We start from the raw sequence: 17,178 nt of genomic DNA, 5'->3' as shown, positions 1-17,178 counted from the left end.
ATATATGTGTGTAGTTGTGGTGGTGCTTTAGTCACTAAGCCACATCCAACTCTTGTGAGTCCATGGACTGCAGCCTACCGGGCTCCTCTGCCCATGGGATTTCCCAGGCAAGAATTACCAGAGTGGGTTGCCATTTCCTTCTCCAGGGTATCTTCCCAACCCAGGGATTAAACCCAGGTCTCCTGCATTGCAGGTGGATTCTTTACCAATTGAGCCACCAAGGAAGCCCGTGTGTGTGTGTGTGTGTGTGTGTGTGTGTGGTTTTGGAAATCCTACCCATTTTTCAAGATCTGTTTGATCCATTACCTTCTCCAGTTCCTACCCATCAAACGCACACCTATCAATTCAGCACTGAAATATACACTAATTAAAAATCCCCTATATTATTCATAATGTTTCCCTCATCACAAAAGAGGGGGGAGGTATGTTAACATTAGATCTACACTATATTTCTAATAGACACTATGAACAGAATGCAATTCTACTCACCACCTGCTTCACAGGCACTCATCACTGACATGCTTAATAATGTACAGATGGTAGTTACAATCAGACATTGTTTCTGTGATTTTGTCTCCTCATCATATTTGTATTTCCCTGAAGGTAACCTTAATTATTAGTTATTAACCAAGAACCCATAGTTTTGTATTAACTAAGAACCCAGAGATCAAGCAGATATACAATACATATTTTCCCAACATAAGTGGTCAAGGGTTGTACCATCATGGTTTGGTCTATAACTGAGCTGGACTAATGGAATGAGCTGCACTATGCCAGAATTTACCTTTATTTCTATGCATAATATATTAATACAACATTCTTATATCTAGAGAAATCATAGCTTATCAATAATAATAGGAATCAATGTGCTTGCTCATCTCTCCCTGAGGAACCGGTTGGGTGTCAAGGGATTGCTCCATTTCACATTGCTTCTTCATTATGCTCTGGAGGCTGATTCTGTTTGGCTTGTCCAGGTGGGGACTGTACTCCACATTCAAGTCAGCAACCAGAGCCACATGGGTGTACATTAGTGAGCCTGCTCTTTGAAACTAAAGAAAGAAAGTAGATTTTATGGGGGGAAATTATCTGTCTTACACTCTTATCTCCCATATGGTCCAAGATGGAAAAGCTTTCAATCAACAACTAAGCAAGACTCAATTCACATACATTTTATGTAGCTGCCTCTTCCCAATAAGCACCTGTTTGCCAAAGAATAGAACTGGTTGCCTTTTATTCTATACTTTCTAACATTCTATTTTATTCCATGGTCACATAGTACCCACAGGTAGTTAATCGGCTCCAAGTTTCCAGACGCTTAAAGGATAGAGTTGAGGCTTCTGAATGAGACTTTGACCACTCAGAGTGAAGAAGTGGAGGGGAAGAAAGGAGAGAGACTGATGAGACTGAGTCATAGCAGATGGCACAGACACAGCTGGAGACCAGGGCTTGCAAACCCAGAGGTTTAAAACCAAGGCTGGCGAATCTGCAGAGGTCTCTCTTGCCCTACTGTCTCTCAGGTGCCTGGCATCTACACGGCTCCCAGCCTGCTACAGACCTGCAGAGTGTGTCTGGCAGGAAATAAAGTTGATTCAGGAATATGGGGAGAACTCTGGTCTTTATGGACCAGCCTTGTCCTAGGTCCAGCCACTGTAATAAGGAGATATAATAATAATTCAAGAGGCACTGTACTTTAGTTTTCCTCCAGATTCTCAGGAACAAAGTCTTCAAACATGCTACTAATTGTCTTCATTGCCTCCTCCATATCAGATGGTCCATGGACAGCATTTTTCAAAATATTTTCTCCAAATTGGGCTCGAATAGAATCTGGGGACAATAGTCTTGCTTCCTCTGGGTCTGTGGGACCCATCAATCGTCTCCAGTCTGAAACAGCATTCCACTTGGTCAGAATCATGACCAGAGATGTACCCCTGCAAACAAGAATGCTTTCAGAAGACTTGGACTATTGGTAACTATAGAGGCTGAATACACAGCTAAAGACAGAATGCCACAGCTTCATCCAGAGAGCTCATCTTTATTCTTTGTCCTCATCAGTGTGATTTTTCTACTTTTTAAAAAAATTTTAATTTCTCCCGTACCCAATAGGTTTATTGGGATTTGTTTTTCTGGGTTTTTTGGCCATACTACATGGCTTGCTAGGTCTTTGTTACCTGACCAGGGATTGAACCCATGCCCTCTGCAGTGGAAGTACAGAGTCCTAATCATTGGACCACCAGGGAATTCCCTTTCAACAGGTTTTTTGTTCTAGGAGAATGTTGTTTTTTAATTCTAGGGATACATGCCAGACGCTATTCCAGTTACTTTCAATGTATCAATTATTTAGCCTTCACAACAGTACCAATGAGGTAGGTCCTATTAACATCCCCATTTTATGGATAAGGAAACTAAGGCAAAGATTAAATATGTTGGCAAAGCAGACGTTTAAAAGCAGATAGCCTCTATATCTATGTGAAGACCTAAAGAAACAAAGAAAAACAGAGAAGGAAAAAAGGGAATTAGAATAAACATGAACTCCAAATATTACCAGGGTGCTTTTCTCATGAATTAGATTAGATAGAATGTTTTAATGAATTTTTCATAGTTTTCAAAGTTTCTATAACAAACAGTTACTATGTGAAAAATGCAAAGAACTTTTTTATATCTGAAACTTACTCAGCTAAAACACCCAAGACATCCTTATAAAACGCTTTTCTTTTTATTTTAAAATAAATTTTCTCTGCTTCCTCTTCAGTTAGGAGTATTTCTTTCATCTGTGTTATATCAAATCCAGTGTCTTTAATAACTTTCATGATATCCTCTAGGGAAAACAGATATTTGATAGTCTTGCAGATTGCCTCCATTTCTGTTCTGTTTTTAAGTAGATTGAAATAACTAAGGAAGGTCATAGTATCACTTGCATACAGTGGTTTTAAAAAACCAAAACTGTGCTAAACTAAACTGAAAAGGCACCAGAGGGACATTCAGAAGAACTTCAATATGTTAATGCAGATGTTCAGTTTCTGGGATCCATCTTTCCAGAAACAACCTGAAATGTCCAGTGGTCTATAAATGAGGAAACCTGTTTTTATGCCAAAAGTGAAGACATGTTTTCATCTCCACACTGCAAATGCCAAGGAACTTCTTGGATATAGAACTTCTAGATATAGATTGGAAGAGACAGCCAACCTGAACTCTTCTCACTGAACTAACAGGGCACCATTAAGGTGACTAAATAAAGGAAATTTGGTCAAAATCTCTCACAGCCTAAACTTGGAGCACTACCGCCTGATAATGAAGGTGCTCATTGCTTTATTCTTTCAACTTTTCTTTACTTTGCAAAATTTCACAGGACTTGAAGAAAAACATATACATTGGTTCTATCTTTATATACTTACCTCTTTGTTCTTGTGTTACATGAGGTTTAATCAGTGCCACAGTGTGTTGAGGAGGAAAGAAATATTGTATTTCCCTTTCAGCAGCTTCTAGTGAATCACTTCCATACAACTGGTTGATAGGCAAACCTTCTATTGCAAATTGTGCGCATAAGCTTTGAAAAAGAAGTCAACTCAAAAATTGATATAACGTATAAAATAACATAACACAATGTAAAACTTCATATTTGCATTCTACAAAAGGAAGTAATTTCAGAATGGCTTGGGGCATGCTATTACCTTTAAGCAGGTAGCAGTCATTAGGAAGAAAGGAGTTGAACATTTCAGTAATCATGATAATGGATACTGACAAATGTCAAAGATGCAATGAACACCCTTCAGTTCAGTTCAGTCGCTCAGTCGTGTCTGACTCTTTGCGACCCCATGAATCGCAGCACGCCAGGCCTCCCTGTCCATCACCAACTCCAGGAGTTCACTCAGACTCACATCCATCGAGTCAGTGATGCCATCCGGCCATCTCATCCTCGGTCGTCCCCTTCTCTTCCTGCCCCCAATCCAGCATCAGAGTCTTTTCCAATGAGTCAACTCTTCGCATGAGGTGGTCAAAGTACTGGAGTTTCAGCTTTAGCATCATTCCTTCCAAAAGAAATCCCAGGGCTGATCTCCTTCAGAATGGACTGGTTGGATCTACTAGCAGTCCAAGGGACTCTCAAGAGTCTTCTCCAACAACACAGTTCAAAAGCATCAATTCTTTGGTGCTCAGCCTTCTTCACAGTCCAACTCTCACATCCATACATGGCCACTGGAAAAACCATAACCTTGACAAGACGGACCTTAGTCAGCAAGGTAATGTCTCTGCTTTTGAATATGCTATCTTGGTTGGGCATAACTTTTCTTCCAAGGAGTAAGCGTCTTTTAATTTCATGGCTACAATCACCATCTGCAGTGATTTTGGAGCCCCAAAAAATAAAGTCTGACACTGTTTCCACTGTTTCTCCCTCTATTTCCCATGGAGTGATGGGACCAGATGCCATGATCTTCGTTTTCTGAATGTTGAGGTTTAAGCCAACTTTTTCACTCTCCTCTTTTACTTTCATCAAGAGGCTTTTTATTTCCTCTTCACTTTCTGCCATAAGGGTGGTGTCATCTGCATATCTGAGGTTATTGATATTTCTGGCAGTCTTGATTCCAGCTTGTGTTTCTTCCAGCCCAGCGTTTCTCATGATGTACTCTGCATAGAAGTTAAATGAACACGCTGGTGCAGTGGAAAAGAACAGAATATAGAGTTCTGGTGGTACCACTTGCTAGCCACATGATACTGATCAACTATTTTCCTTGTCTACGCTTCAGTTGTCTCAAATACGAATACGATAATAAACCCAGTTTCAGAAGGAGTCTTTGCAGATGTAATCTGATGATGTGTTTGAAATTTATGGTGCATAGTAAGCTGTCAATAAATTCCTTCTCCTTCTTTAATCACTAAATAATATCAAGCACTAGAGATGGCATTTGACCTATTCCAAAGATACCAAATTATAAACACTGAATCCAGGACACATGGCAGTGGAACCCTCCAGGTAAGGAAAGCAGCAGTAAAAGAGGAGCATACCAAATGGCTTCGTGGAACAAGGCAGGAGTGACATTGATGGTAATGGGCAAGCCCTGCTGGGGTAGTTTATTCCAGTTCTGTTTTTGTATGATAGATGAATACATATCTCCAAAGTCAACCATTATTCCTCAGTGTTTTCCAGTTGCACCTTTTTCTTTCTGTCCCTCTGCCTATCTATTTTGCCTATCTATCTATTTTGCCAATGAAGTGATATTCATTGCTCATTAATTTTCTGCCCTTTAAACATAGCCCTGAGCAAGCAACCCACAAAATCCAGCCACAGCAAATAATCTCCCTTCCTGTTAACAGACTGACATCACTGGAAACCTGGCTTTCTGTCCTAAGTTTTAAGACCCCTTTCTTATCTCTGAGTTTCCCTTGTGGCTCAGCTGGTAAAATCTCTCTAATTTTTTCAGTGACCATTTCAGATTTCCTTATCTAACGTGACCTTCCCATTCATCCCTTGGCTGCTCTTACATCTCTGATTTGAAGATATTTGTAGACTAAGAGCCTGTGATTGTCAAGGAGATTTGTACAATGAATGATATATCACCAGAACTGACTCCATTCAATGCAAAGAACTACAAGCAGGCCCTCTATTAGGCTGTTAGACATGGTATTTGGAAAAAGTGTCTGTGTGTGTGTGTGTGTCTGTGTGTGTGTCTGTGTGTGTGTGTGTATGTGCATGTAAGGATAGGAGAGAAGGATTGCTGTGTTTCTCTTGTATGCAAGTGACCATATTTCAGATTAAGCAATGGAGAGTAAAGAGTCTGATGCCCAAGTGCAGGAGTTATTTCTAAGGCAACTTAAAAAAGGAGGCAATCACAAATAATGGCTAAGAATCATTGTGAACTTGTGGCAACATTAGAGATCATAAGGGCTTACGATTTAAATTCTCACTATAATAGTGGGGAGAAGAGGGGCAGTTACTGAGTGCCTTCACCTGGAGAAAATGTCTCTGTGCTGGTATGTAGCCTCCACACTTGGAGCCAGAATTTCTAGAAGAGTGTGCCTACATGTATAGGCCGGGTATTGATAAGGATTCTTCTCTCTGATGCCATGTATTGCATTCTCTGCTACATTTCATTAAGAGGTTCTATGGCACCCTGCTCTTACCACGTAAAGAGTGTCCAAGCCATATTATCCTTTACAGTAATTTCCTGGCACAGGAACAAAGGCATAAGAGAGGAGGGTCAAAAGAGTGCAAAATGCCTCCTTCAGGACAAGTCCAACTCAAGATCTTATACCCCGAAGAAAACACTTCAACTTTATATACATGATGTTTCATAAGTCCTGTTATTTGTTGTGGTAGCATGGATGCAAACATTTCCTGTGTTTGATAAAGCATCTTTATTCTTGCTCACTTGAAGGAGGGTTTTTCTTCCCCTGAATTCAATCCTGCTCTGAAATTAGCACAAAGAATTTAGGTGAATTGCAAGACAGTTTGTTTCCATCAGCTACATGCCAAGAACAGAGATGAATGAGATGTTATCTCCTTCCCTCAGCTGAGACCAAGCCCAGCAGCTAAGATCAAAATATATTTTTTAAAGTGCCTAGGTAACAGGTATTAGATAGCATGTTAAAAAACAGAGACATTATTTTGCCAACAAAGGTCCATCTAGTCAAGGCTATGGTTTTTCCAGTAGTCATGTATGGATGTGAGAGTTGGACTATAAAGAAAGCTGAGCACAGAAGAATTGATGCTTTTGAACTGTGGTGTTGGAGAAGACTCTTGAGAGTCCCTTGAACTGCAAGGAGATCCAACCAGTCCATCCTAAAGGAGATCAATCCTGGATGTTCATTGGAAGGACTGATGTTGAAGCTGAAACTCCAATACTTGGCCACCTGATGCGAAGAACTGACTCACTGGAAAAGACCCTGATACTGGAAAAGATTGAGGGCAGGAGAAGGGGACGACAGAGGATAAGATGGTTAGATGGCATCACCGACTCAATGGACATGGGTTTGGGTGAACTCTGGGAGTTGGTGATGGACAGGGAGGCCTGGCATGCTGCGGTTCATGGGGTCACAGAGTCAGACAAGACTGAGCGACTGAACTGAACTAGGTAACAGGTAACATGCCAGGTTTTGAGCTGATTACAAAATTCTAAGACTCATCAGTAAATTACTTTGTAAATGTTCCCACCAAATTGTAGACTACATATTAAGTTAGTCATCATTGTCTTAAAACTCCTATATCAATTAAACAACCTATAGGACCATCATGCCCTTCTCAAAAGAATTCTCCTAAACAGTGCATGGGGCAGGTATTTCTGCCAAGATACAGACTTCTGGCTGGGTAGCTACCACTTATTTTCAGCCCCAAACAAAGCAGCTTACAACATTCTCTTGCAAAGCCTTCGCCATATTCAGGTTGGCACTGGGCTGGGCTTTCAGTCATAAATAGCCCCCTCCTTACCCAGCAAAAGGAGCATTCCTGAGAACCTACTTTGGACGAGAGCTGTAGTTCCCGTACCCTATATTCAAAAGGAAATCAAAATGGCTCCCATGAAAGAATCTGGGGACCCATGACATGAATCGTACCTCTCTGGAATATATTCTTTGGCTTCTTCAACACTGCTTGGTCCAATTAACTGTTTCCAGTATGCTAAACCGTTTTCTCTTACTAAAACAAGGGCTAGAGATGGACCACTGTTAGAAAAGAAAAAGTTAATGAAACTATGGCTTGTAGCTAATTATAGATAAATAATGCAAGTGTATTTGTTAGATAAAAATAGTAAAATAGCCCTTTTTACTAAGAGTAAGAAATTAATTTCTGCTGATGTACTCTCAAGAGTATATTCATCAAAGAAAGGAAGCAGAGAAAGGAAGGGAAAAGAAGGGCCTTGGTTCTGATCGAGTGGTCTAGGGACAATACAGGTATTGTCCCCATGCCCCTGCTGATTTATATTATACACGCTTGCTGGCTTTCTGGTCTGGCTGCTGTTTCATTTATTCTGATAGAAACCTGACAGGTTTCTAGCATCCCATTCATCTCCTTGGACTAGTGATCTTCAGGGTTACCAAAACCCTTGAGAGTCAGTCATAGCTGTCTACTTGGACTTGATGATGCTGCACAAACTGGCTATGCAGTTCAACTCAGCTAGACTCCAGAGGCTTCACTGGGGACTTGCATTGCTCTAACAACATTCCAGGGGGATCACAGAAGACACGTGGTTGAGCAGGGACTCAAAATGGAAGTAACACTGGCAAAAGAGTCGGCTCAGCGCCTCTTTACAGAACTGAGAGGTTTGGCAACTTGAACAGAAAGCAGGGCTAAAAGAAGGCTAACTGAGTCAAACATAAATCAACCTGAATTCTGTTTTACCTGGTCATGCTTTCTATAACGTTTCCAAAATAATCTTTATTTTCATATTCTTTGCACAGTGTTTTTGCTTCTTCTTCTGATAATACTATCTGTCTTTGCAGCAGTATTTTAAAGCCTTCATCTTGAATTTTATTCAAAACATCCTCTAAATAAAAAGTCACATAAGTTTTAAAGGGCTAGGTTATTGATTATACACACAATACAGACTATATTATCATAAGGACATAGAATGTATTTCATTCTCATATGAAATTTAAGTTTACAACAATAGATCATTCGATCTTTAATTTAAGGTGAACAGTATTCTTAACATGTCAAATTTATGATGCCATTTCCAGTTCTTCAGTGAACCAAACTCTATAGATCTGGGAATGGGGGATTTATTTTTAAAAATGTGTATGGGCAGATAAGTTTTATTTCATATATACAGGTGATACACTGACATTCTCAGATATGGTAGGGCTCTAGGGCTGGGCTTTCCTGATAGATCAGTTGGTCAAGAATCTGCCTGCAGAGCAGGAGACCCCAGCTCGATTCCTGAGTTGGGAAGATCCGCTAGAGAAGGGATATGCTACCCACTCCAGTATTCTTGGGCTTCCCTTGTGGCTCAGCTGGTAAAGAATCTGCCTGCAATGCAGGAGACCTGGGTTTGATCCCTGGGTTGGGAAGATCTCCTGGAGAAGAGAAAGGCTCCCCACTCCAGTATTCTGGCCTGGAGAATTCCAAGGACTGTGAAGTCCATGGGGTCACAGAGAGTCAGACATGACTGAGCGACTGTCACTTTCAGAAAACAAAATAACTAGGTACATATCTTTTTTTTAATGTGCTTAAATATAGGCTCTGGATAACTGAAAGATGAAACATAGTTGAGGAAAAAGTGGGAAATTAATGGACCTAAGGACTGTGAAAAGCATGAAAACTGGTTTGTATAAGAACAATTCTAAATACATCCACTGTACACCTGTTTATAAAAAAATTATAAATTTCAAAATATGCCATCAAAAGACATGCCATTGGATTACATTCAAAATCTTTTTGTACCATGTGGCAGATAGAAATATTTTAGAGTATAGAGATTTTTGCCTAAAATCTAAAGCAAACATCATAATCAAAATCACTGGAGGCATTAAAAGCAGTCAGGAGTAGAAGAAAGGCAAAATGTCATCATACCGGCCTTTAATTATTTAATAGTTATTCTGGAAGTACTAAGCCATACATAAAAATAACAAAATTGAACAAAATGGATAGCAGTGTTTGCACATTTGCTGCTTGGAAAATTTAGGAGTATTTTTAAAAGGTTAATAGTATTAAATACATAATTCAGTAAGGGAGTCAGTAAGTAAAAAATTACAGAAGCCACTATCTTTCTTACATAGAAAATAAGTTTGGGGGGGAAGTGTCGTTCACTTTGGGGTTAAAAACTAGGAATAATGCTGAAAAGAAATAGCTGGCACTAAAACAACAACTGTGAACAGCTTACCTTTTGTTGAGTGAATACTTTAGAGCAAAGAACATTACATATATTCCCATATTTAGTTGAAAAATAAGGTAACAAGAACTATAATGAAGAAAACTATTATATCTGAATAAAAGATGTAATAGATGAGTTGAATAGAGGTACATTATATTTCTTGAAAATACATGAGAATATGGCGAAGATGTCTGTTTTCTTCAAGTTTAATAATCCACACAGACTTTGCTGTAGAATTTCTTGGGGTGACCCAGAATAATTAAATATCAATAAAGGTCAACATTTATTTAAAGAGTGATGAATTACCATTTACTACCAAATGGCAAACATTGTAAACATGAAATAATCAAAAACTGAGGTGAGAGTTGAGCAAGAGGGAGAGGGATAGTGAAAAGAGACTAACCAACTTCAAATTTTGTTTTTTCCCCTTTTTAATTAACACCTTTATGCCATCCTTAAATGTCAGTATGGTTTGCATATCACAATAGCAATATGTTATGACACTAACAGCTGTCACCAAAATTCTTTGTAGGAGAAAACTGTATTTGTTTGGGAAAAATTATTTCAACAAATTATTGAGTAGAAGGTGAGATCTTTGCAACTTGGTTGGAGGTAGATTTGCTTTGCTCAGAAAAACTGAAAAAACTGTATGTGTTTCCCAGGAACAAGAGTCAGGATTTCAGGGGCAATCCAAACCAGGTGACCAGTGTGGAAGCAGAAACTGCTAAATACTACTAAGAGCTATGAAGAGAACACAGGCCATTTGAAAGTGAGAGCTGGCAAGTTGGAGGTCGCTGGTGAACTTGACCAGGGTAGTTCTGACAGAAGCTCAATTGGAGGGGGTTCAGGAGTGGGTGAGGGTCAAGAAGGTGATTCACAGCACAGACAACTCCTTGAGAGTGTCCATTGCAGACAAGTAAAGAAATGGGTTGTCAGCTGAGGGGGCGGAGGATCCAAGGCAGTTTTTCAGATTTTGTTTTTATTTCATTGAATTTTGTTCATTATTATGTTGGACCATGTTTTTGTGCTAACAGGGAAAACTCAGTAGCAAGAGAGAAAGTGATGTTGCCAGAAAATAAGGGACATTTTCGAGTGTGAAACACTCAAGAAAGCAGGTAGAAATGGCATACATAGACCAAGAAAAGGGCTGGCCTTTGATGGATCATGTCCACAGCAGGGTTGCCTCTTCTCCTCTCAGCCAATAACACTGCTTCTTATTTACAGAGAAACGAAGTAACAAAAGACAAACCCCTCAACTTCCTGCCACAAACCTATAAACTGGATCTGTGTCTATCCAGCCTCTTTCTCTCTTGTTACATAGAATGAAAATCTCTTCTCAGCCCAATCCTATACATCTGCTACAGAAATTATTTCCTCCTGGCTCTCAGTGACCTTGGCCTGTGCTAATCTTTTCTGTCTTTCTTTTAACTTCAACTGCTTGGTTCCTTCCCATGAGCATTAATCTACAGTCAGATTTTTCCAATCTCAAAATAACATTTACAAATCTGTCAAATATTACTTCTTTAATTCTGAATTGTTCTGACTTCTTTGTATATAATCTCTCACACCAGTTTTGAGACTGACTTTGGTGGCAAGCACTACACTCAAACTATTCAAGATTCTCCTTTTCCTGGCTAATTCAAACTTGACTTTTTAGTCTCTGCATAAACAGTGCTTTTTCCATGAAGTATTATGCAACTGTCCCTGGTTAATTAAGCCATACTTATCTTTCCACTCAATAATGGGCTGCATATCCTATTTGATATCCAGTGAGGTTTCTCTTATCATAGCGCTTTCCATACTCAGCTGTTATTATCAATTAGATGTATTTTACTTCAGCAGTACATGTACAGGCTTCAACAGTACATGAACTGTGAACTGCTAGATGTTCAAGATGGATTTAGAAAAGGCAGAGGAACCAGAGATCAAGTTGCCAACATCCGCTGAATCATAGAAAAAGCAAGAGAATTCCAGAAAAACCTCTACTTCTGCTTTATTAATTATGCCAAAGCCTTTGACTGTGTAGATCACAGGAAACTGTGGAAAATTCTTCAAGAGATGGGGATAACAGACCACCTTACTTGCCTCCTGCAAAACCTGTTTGCAGGTCAAGAAGCAACAATTAGAACCAGACATGGAACAATGAACTAGTTCCAAATTGGGAAAAGAGTGCATCAAGGCTGTATATTGTCACCTTGCTTATTCAACTTATATGCAGAGTACATCATGCAAAATGCCGGGCTGGATGAAACACAATCTGTAATCAAGATTCCCAGGAGAAACATCAATAACCTCAGATATGCAGATGATACCATGCTTATGGCAGAAAGTGAAGAGGAACTAAAGAGCCTCTTGATGAAAGTGAAAGAGGAGAGTGAAAAAGTTGGCTTAAAACTCAACATTCAGAAAACTAAGATCTTGGCATCTGATCCCATCTCTTCATGGCAAATAGATGGGGACACAATGGAAACAGTGAGAGAGTTTATTTTCTTGGGCTCCAAAATCACTGCAAATGGTGACTTCAGCCATGAAATTAAAAGATGCTTGCTCCTTGGAAGAAAAGCTACGAACAACCTAGACAGCATATTAAAAAGCAGAGACATTACTTTGCCAAAAAAAGTCCAAAAAAGCTATGGTTTTTCCAGTAGTCATGTATGGATGTGAGAGTTGGACTATAAAGAAAGCTGAGTGCTGAAGAATTGATGCTTTTGAACTGTAGTGTTGGAGAAGACTTTTAAGGGTCCCCTGGACTAAAAAGCCTCTTGATCAAAGTGAAAGTGGAGAGTGAAAAAGTTGGCTTAAAGCTCAACATTCAGAAAACGAAGATCATGGCATCCGGTCCCATCACTTCATGGGAAATAGATGCGGAAACAGTGGAAACAGTGTCAGACTTTAGTTTTGGGGCTCCAAAATCACTGCAGATGGTGACTGCAGCCATGAAATTAAAAGATGCTTACTCCTTGGAAGAAAAATTATGACCAACCTAGATAGCATATTGAAAAGCAGAGACATTACTTTGCCAAAAAAGGTCTGTCTAGTCAAGGCTATGGTTTTTCCAGTGGTCGTGTATGGATGTGAGAGTTGGACTGTGAAGAAAGCTGAGCACCGAAGAATTGATGCTTTTGAACTGTGGTGTTGGAGAAGACTCTTGAGAGTCCCTTGGACTGCTAGTAGATCCAACCAGTCCATTCTGAAGGAGATCAGCCCTGGAATTTCTTTGGAAGGAATGATGCTAAAGCTGAAACTCCAGTACTTTGGCCACCTCATGTGAAGAGTTGACTCATTGGAAATGATTCTGATGCTGGGAGGGATTGCGGGCAGGAGGAGAAGGGGATGACAGAGGATGAGATGGCTGGAGGGCATCACTGACTCGATGGACGTGAGTCTGAGTGAACTCCAGAAGTTGGTGATGGACAGGGAGGCCTAGCGTGCTGCAATTCATGGGGTCACAAAGAGTCAGACACGACTGAGCAACTGAACTGACTGACTGATTGGACTGCAAGGAGATGAAACCAGTCAATCCTAAAGGAAATCAATCCTGAATATTCATTGGAAAGACTGATGCTGAAGCTGGAACTCAAATACTTTGACCACCTGATGCGAAGAACTGACTCACTGGAGAAGACCCTGATGCTGGGAAAGACTGAAGGCAGAAGGAGAAAAGGACAACAGAGGATGAGATGGCTGGATGGCATCACCGACTCAATGGACATGAGTTTGAGCAAGCTCCAGGAGTTGGTGATGGACAGGGAAGCCTTGCGTGCTGCAGTCGAGATCGCAAAGCGTCAGGCATGACTGAATGACTGAACTGAACTGAGATGTATTCTGCAGCAGGTTGTTGTGCTGGTAGGATAAAGATTATATCGTGTAGAAAATTAAAGCTAAAACCCTAGTGACTCAATACATCAGAGATATCCTTATCACAATGTTACATGCTCCTAATAAAGCTGCCTATAGCAGCTTTACTCATAATAGCCAAAAACTGGGCACAACGAAGATGTCCTCTAATAAGTAACTATACATATGCTGGTATAGTCGTACAATATAATGTTATTCAGCTATAAAGAAGTAAGCTATTTACACCACAAAAAGACACAAGGGAAACTTAAGTGTATATAGTTTTATAAGAGAAATTTATCACTCTATGATTTCAACTGTATGACATTCTGGAACATGCAAAACTACAGAGACAGTAAAAAGGTCAGATTACAACAGGGGTTGGGAGAGGGAGATGGATAAATAGGAGAAGAACAGGGATTTTTAGGGCAGTGGTTCTACCAGGTATGATACTGTAAAAGGGCCACATGACACTGAATTTATCAAAACCCACAGAATGTGCAATGCAGAGAGCAAACCTTACCATCAACTATGAAGTTTAGTTAATAACAGTGTGTTGACATCGGCTCACTGGTTATAAGAATGTATCACAATAAAATATTATTCTAAGAAACTATTATGGGGGTAGGCTTATGGGAACACTGTACTATCTTTCTTAATTTTTCTGTAAATCAACAACTATTCTAAAGTATAAAGTCTATTCACCTAAAAAACATATACATTTTGTTCAAGGTTTAAAAAGGCAAATGAAACTTTCCAAAGACGAGAACTCTACGCCCAGGGAGCTTCACTGGTAAATTCCAGTAAAGATTTTTAAAAGATGCAATATCAATTCTACACCATCTCTTCCAGAAAACAGTGACTGCATTTATCCATTACCCTAATACCAAAACCAGATAAAGACATTACAAGAAAGTGCCCAACAAAATATCAAAAATTCAAACCCAGCAATATGTTAAAAAGGACAGTAAATGACAATAAACAACAACCAAGTATAGTTTATCTGGAGAATGCAAGGCTGGTTAAATATTTAAAAATCAAAATAATTGCCATATTATTAAACTCAAGGGAAAAATATCAGTAGATACAGGAAAATCTTTTTGAGAAACTATAACATCCATTCATGATTTTTTTAAAAAAATACCTCCCCAAACTAGGAGTAGGTGAGAATTTCCTTAATCTAAATAAAGGGCATATAAAGCTAACATGACACTTAATGGTAAAAGACTTAATGCTTTCACTGTAAGATCAGGAGCAAGGTAACTTGTGTACTCTCATCTCTCTTATTATTCAACATCATGCAGGAAGTTCCACCAGTACAATAAGGCACGCAAAAGAAATAAAACATGCACATATTAAAAAGAAAGAGGCAAAACTGTCTCAATTTTTAGATATTATTGTCTACATCAGTAGTTCTCAGTCCTTCAAAGTGCACTTAACAATGTTTGGAGATGTGTTTTGATTTTCACAACTAGGAGTTGAGGGGATGCTACTGACATGAAGTGAGTAGAGGCCAAAGAGGTCGCTGAACATTTTCCAATGCTTGTGACGCAGCACCCTCAACAGCTACCTAGCCCGAAAGGTACGTAGGTCTGATGTGCAGAAATCCTGTGCTGTGCTGTGCTAAGTCACTTCAGTCATGTCCTACTCTTTGTGACCTTATGAACTGTAGCCTGCCAGGCTCCTCTGTCCATGGGATTCTGCAGGCAAGAAGACTGGAGTGGGTTGCCTTGCCCTACTCCATGGGATCTTCCCGGCCCTCCTCTCTTATGTGTCCTGCATTGGCAGGCAGGTTCCTAACCACTCATGCCACCTGAAAAGCCCTCAGAAACCCTAGTAACAGAAATTCTCAAGGAAATGATGTCCTAGAACTAAGTAGTTTAGCAAGGCAGAGAATATGAGGTCAACATACAAGTATCAATTTATTTCCATACACTGGATATAAAAAAGAATTAATAGTGTTACTTTATAGTTTCTGTTCTTGCTCTGCCAATATTCACTCTATTCTGTGAGGTTAAAAATAGCCAGCACCTTTTAAGAGTTAGGTACTTTATGTTTTCTCATTTTAACCTTTTGAATTTAAACATGAAAAAAGATTTGGTAAAGTATATTTTTTTCAAATCACACTATTAATAAGAGGTTTACCTAAGTGTTGAACTTAGGCATTTCAGACATGAATACTTCTAATCTTTATTATAATAACTATAATAATAATTATATATAATAATAATTCTTGTATGTTAAATCTACCCTAACAAATTCCTAGGTTAGAAAGCACTTTCTGAACTTTTTAACTATAAAATTGTTTTATTCTATTTATTGATAAATTAGTAAATTAGTGTCAATTAAATTTCTTACTTCAAGTGCTTTTTCTTGAATGTTCAATTTTAAACTAACATATTTTAATATTATTCAAATCATATGCACAATGTAGTTAAATAATTTATACTTTATTTCTTACCTGTTCTTTCATTAAAGAGGGCTGGTCGAAGTAATGCCAGTATCTTTTCAAATTTTACGCCTCTAATTTTTTTAAAATCAGGGATTAGGACATCGATAAACTTAGTATTAGTTATATTCTCTTCAACATCACAAAACTGAGATATTTGTTGTATTTCCAAATATTGTTGTAAACTGTTAAAATCCAAAACATAATTATAAACTGAAGCTTAATAATTATGCCAGAAAATTAAAACTGATAATATATCCTCACAAATAATTTAATTTTAATAAAACAAATGAATATTGAACTTCACATAAAGATAAGTTACATCTCTATTACATCAAAGAATATGTATTTAATTCCATTTTTATTGAACCAACACAAAAATCAATTACATGAAATCACATATGTTTGATTTCATGAGAGGATATTAAAGATACCAAAATAAAGTATGTTTAAAAAATTTTTTTCTTTCTTCTATGTAAAGCAATCCAGATAGTTTATAATTTTCCTTATAGTCTTGTCTTTGAATCTAGGCTAATTTGGGAGCACATTTCATGTTTTCAAATAGGTAAGATGTTTTCTATTTGAAATGTATGTAGTAAGATTTTAATTTTTAAAAATTTGTTTAGGTTTTCTTTGTAAACAAAGCAAATTTGCTTGTGAGATTTAAGGTTATACATATTCATATTTCATATATTTTAGATCATTTATTATACACAATTATGGAATACATATTTGCCATTCATATATATCCTTGCTTTTTTCTCTGCTTTGTATTGAGATCTATGAGCATAATGTTACTTTTACCAGTTCTCCTTATTATCTTTCTAATACTTATATTTTTATTATGTCATCTGTGTGGTTTCAGGAATAGAGTTTTTGACCACTATATCTTCTTCACAAATGTTTTCTTTTACATCATGTCCTTCTTTATCAAGTTTAACACTTTTAATATTCAATTCTAATTCTTTATTTTTTCTGGCTATTTTGTTGCCATCTCTTAATTTTTTTATTTTTCTTTGTCTCTTCTAAGCAGAATATAGATTTAGATTACTGTGATACTGAATGGTTTGCCTTGGAAATGAACAGAGATCATCC

The 17,178-nt window shown here is 38.3% G+C and overlaps 1 protein-coding gene across 2 annotated transcripts in view; it reads right to left on the bottom strand.

Moving 5' to 3' along the window:
• Positions 1-769: 769 nt before the first annotated feature.
• NME8 (NME/NM23 family member 8) overlaps positions 770-17,178 on the bottom strand; it is a 55,050-nt gene continuing 38,641 nt past the window's right edge. The window contains exons 10-15 of one of the 2 annotated variants that reach the window (XM_060414720.1): positions 16,096-16,268; positions 8,327-8,471; positions 7,543-7,650; positions 3,393-3,544; positions 2,671-2,815; positions 770-1,928 (exon numbers count right to left, since the gene is read on the bottom strand). In XM_060414720.1, the coding sequence (XP_060270703.1) occupies positions 1,691-1,928; positions 2,671-2,815; positions 3,393-3,544; positions 7,543-7,650; positions 8,327-8,471; positions 16,096-16,268 (961 nt within the window). In that variant the 3' untranslated portion in view covers positions 770-1,690. Of the gene's footprint in view, positions 6,883-7,542; positions 7,651-8,326; positions 8,495-16,095; positions 16,269-17,178 lie in introns of those variants that run through there. The other variant, XR_009600406.1, reaches the window with a different exon arrangement.

This window comes from Ovis aries, chromosome 4 (assembly GCF_016772045.2).
Source record: "Ovis aries strain OAR_USU_Benz2616 breed Rambouillet chromosome 4, ARS-UI_Ramb_v3.0, whole genome shotgun sequence".
Classification (NCBI taxonomy): Eukaryota; Metazoa; Chordata; class Mammalia; order Artiodactyla; family Bovidae; genus Ovis; species Ovis aries.
Note: the sequence above shows the minus strand (reverse complement) of the source record. Positions and strands in the feature narration are given on the sequence as shown.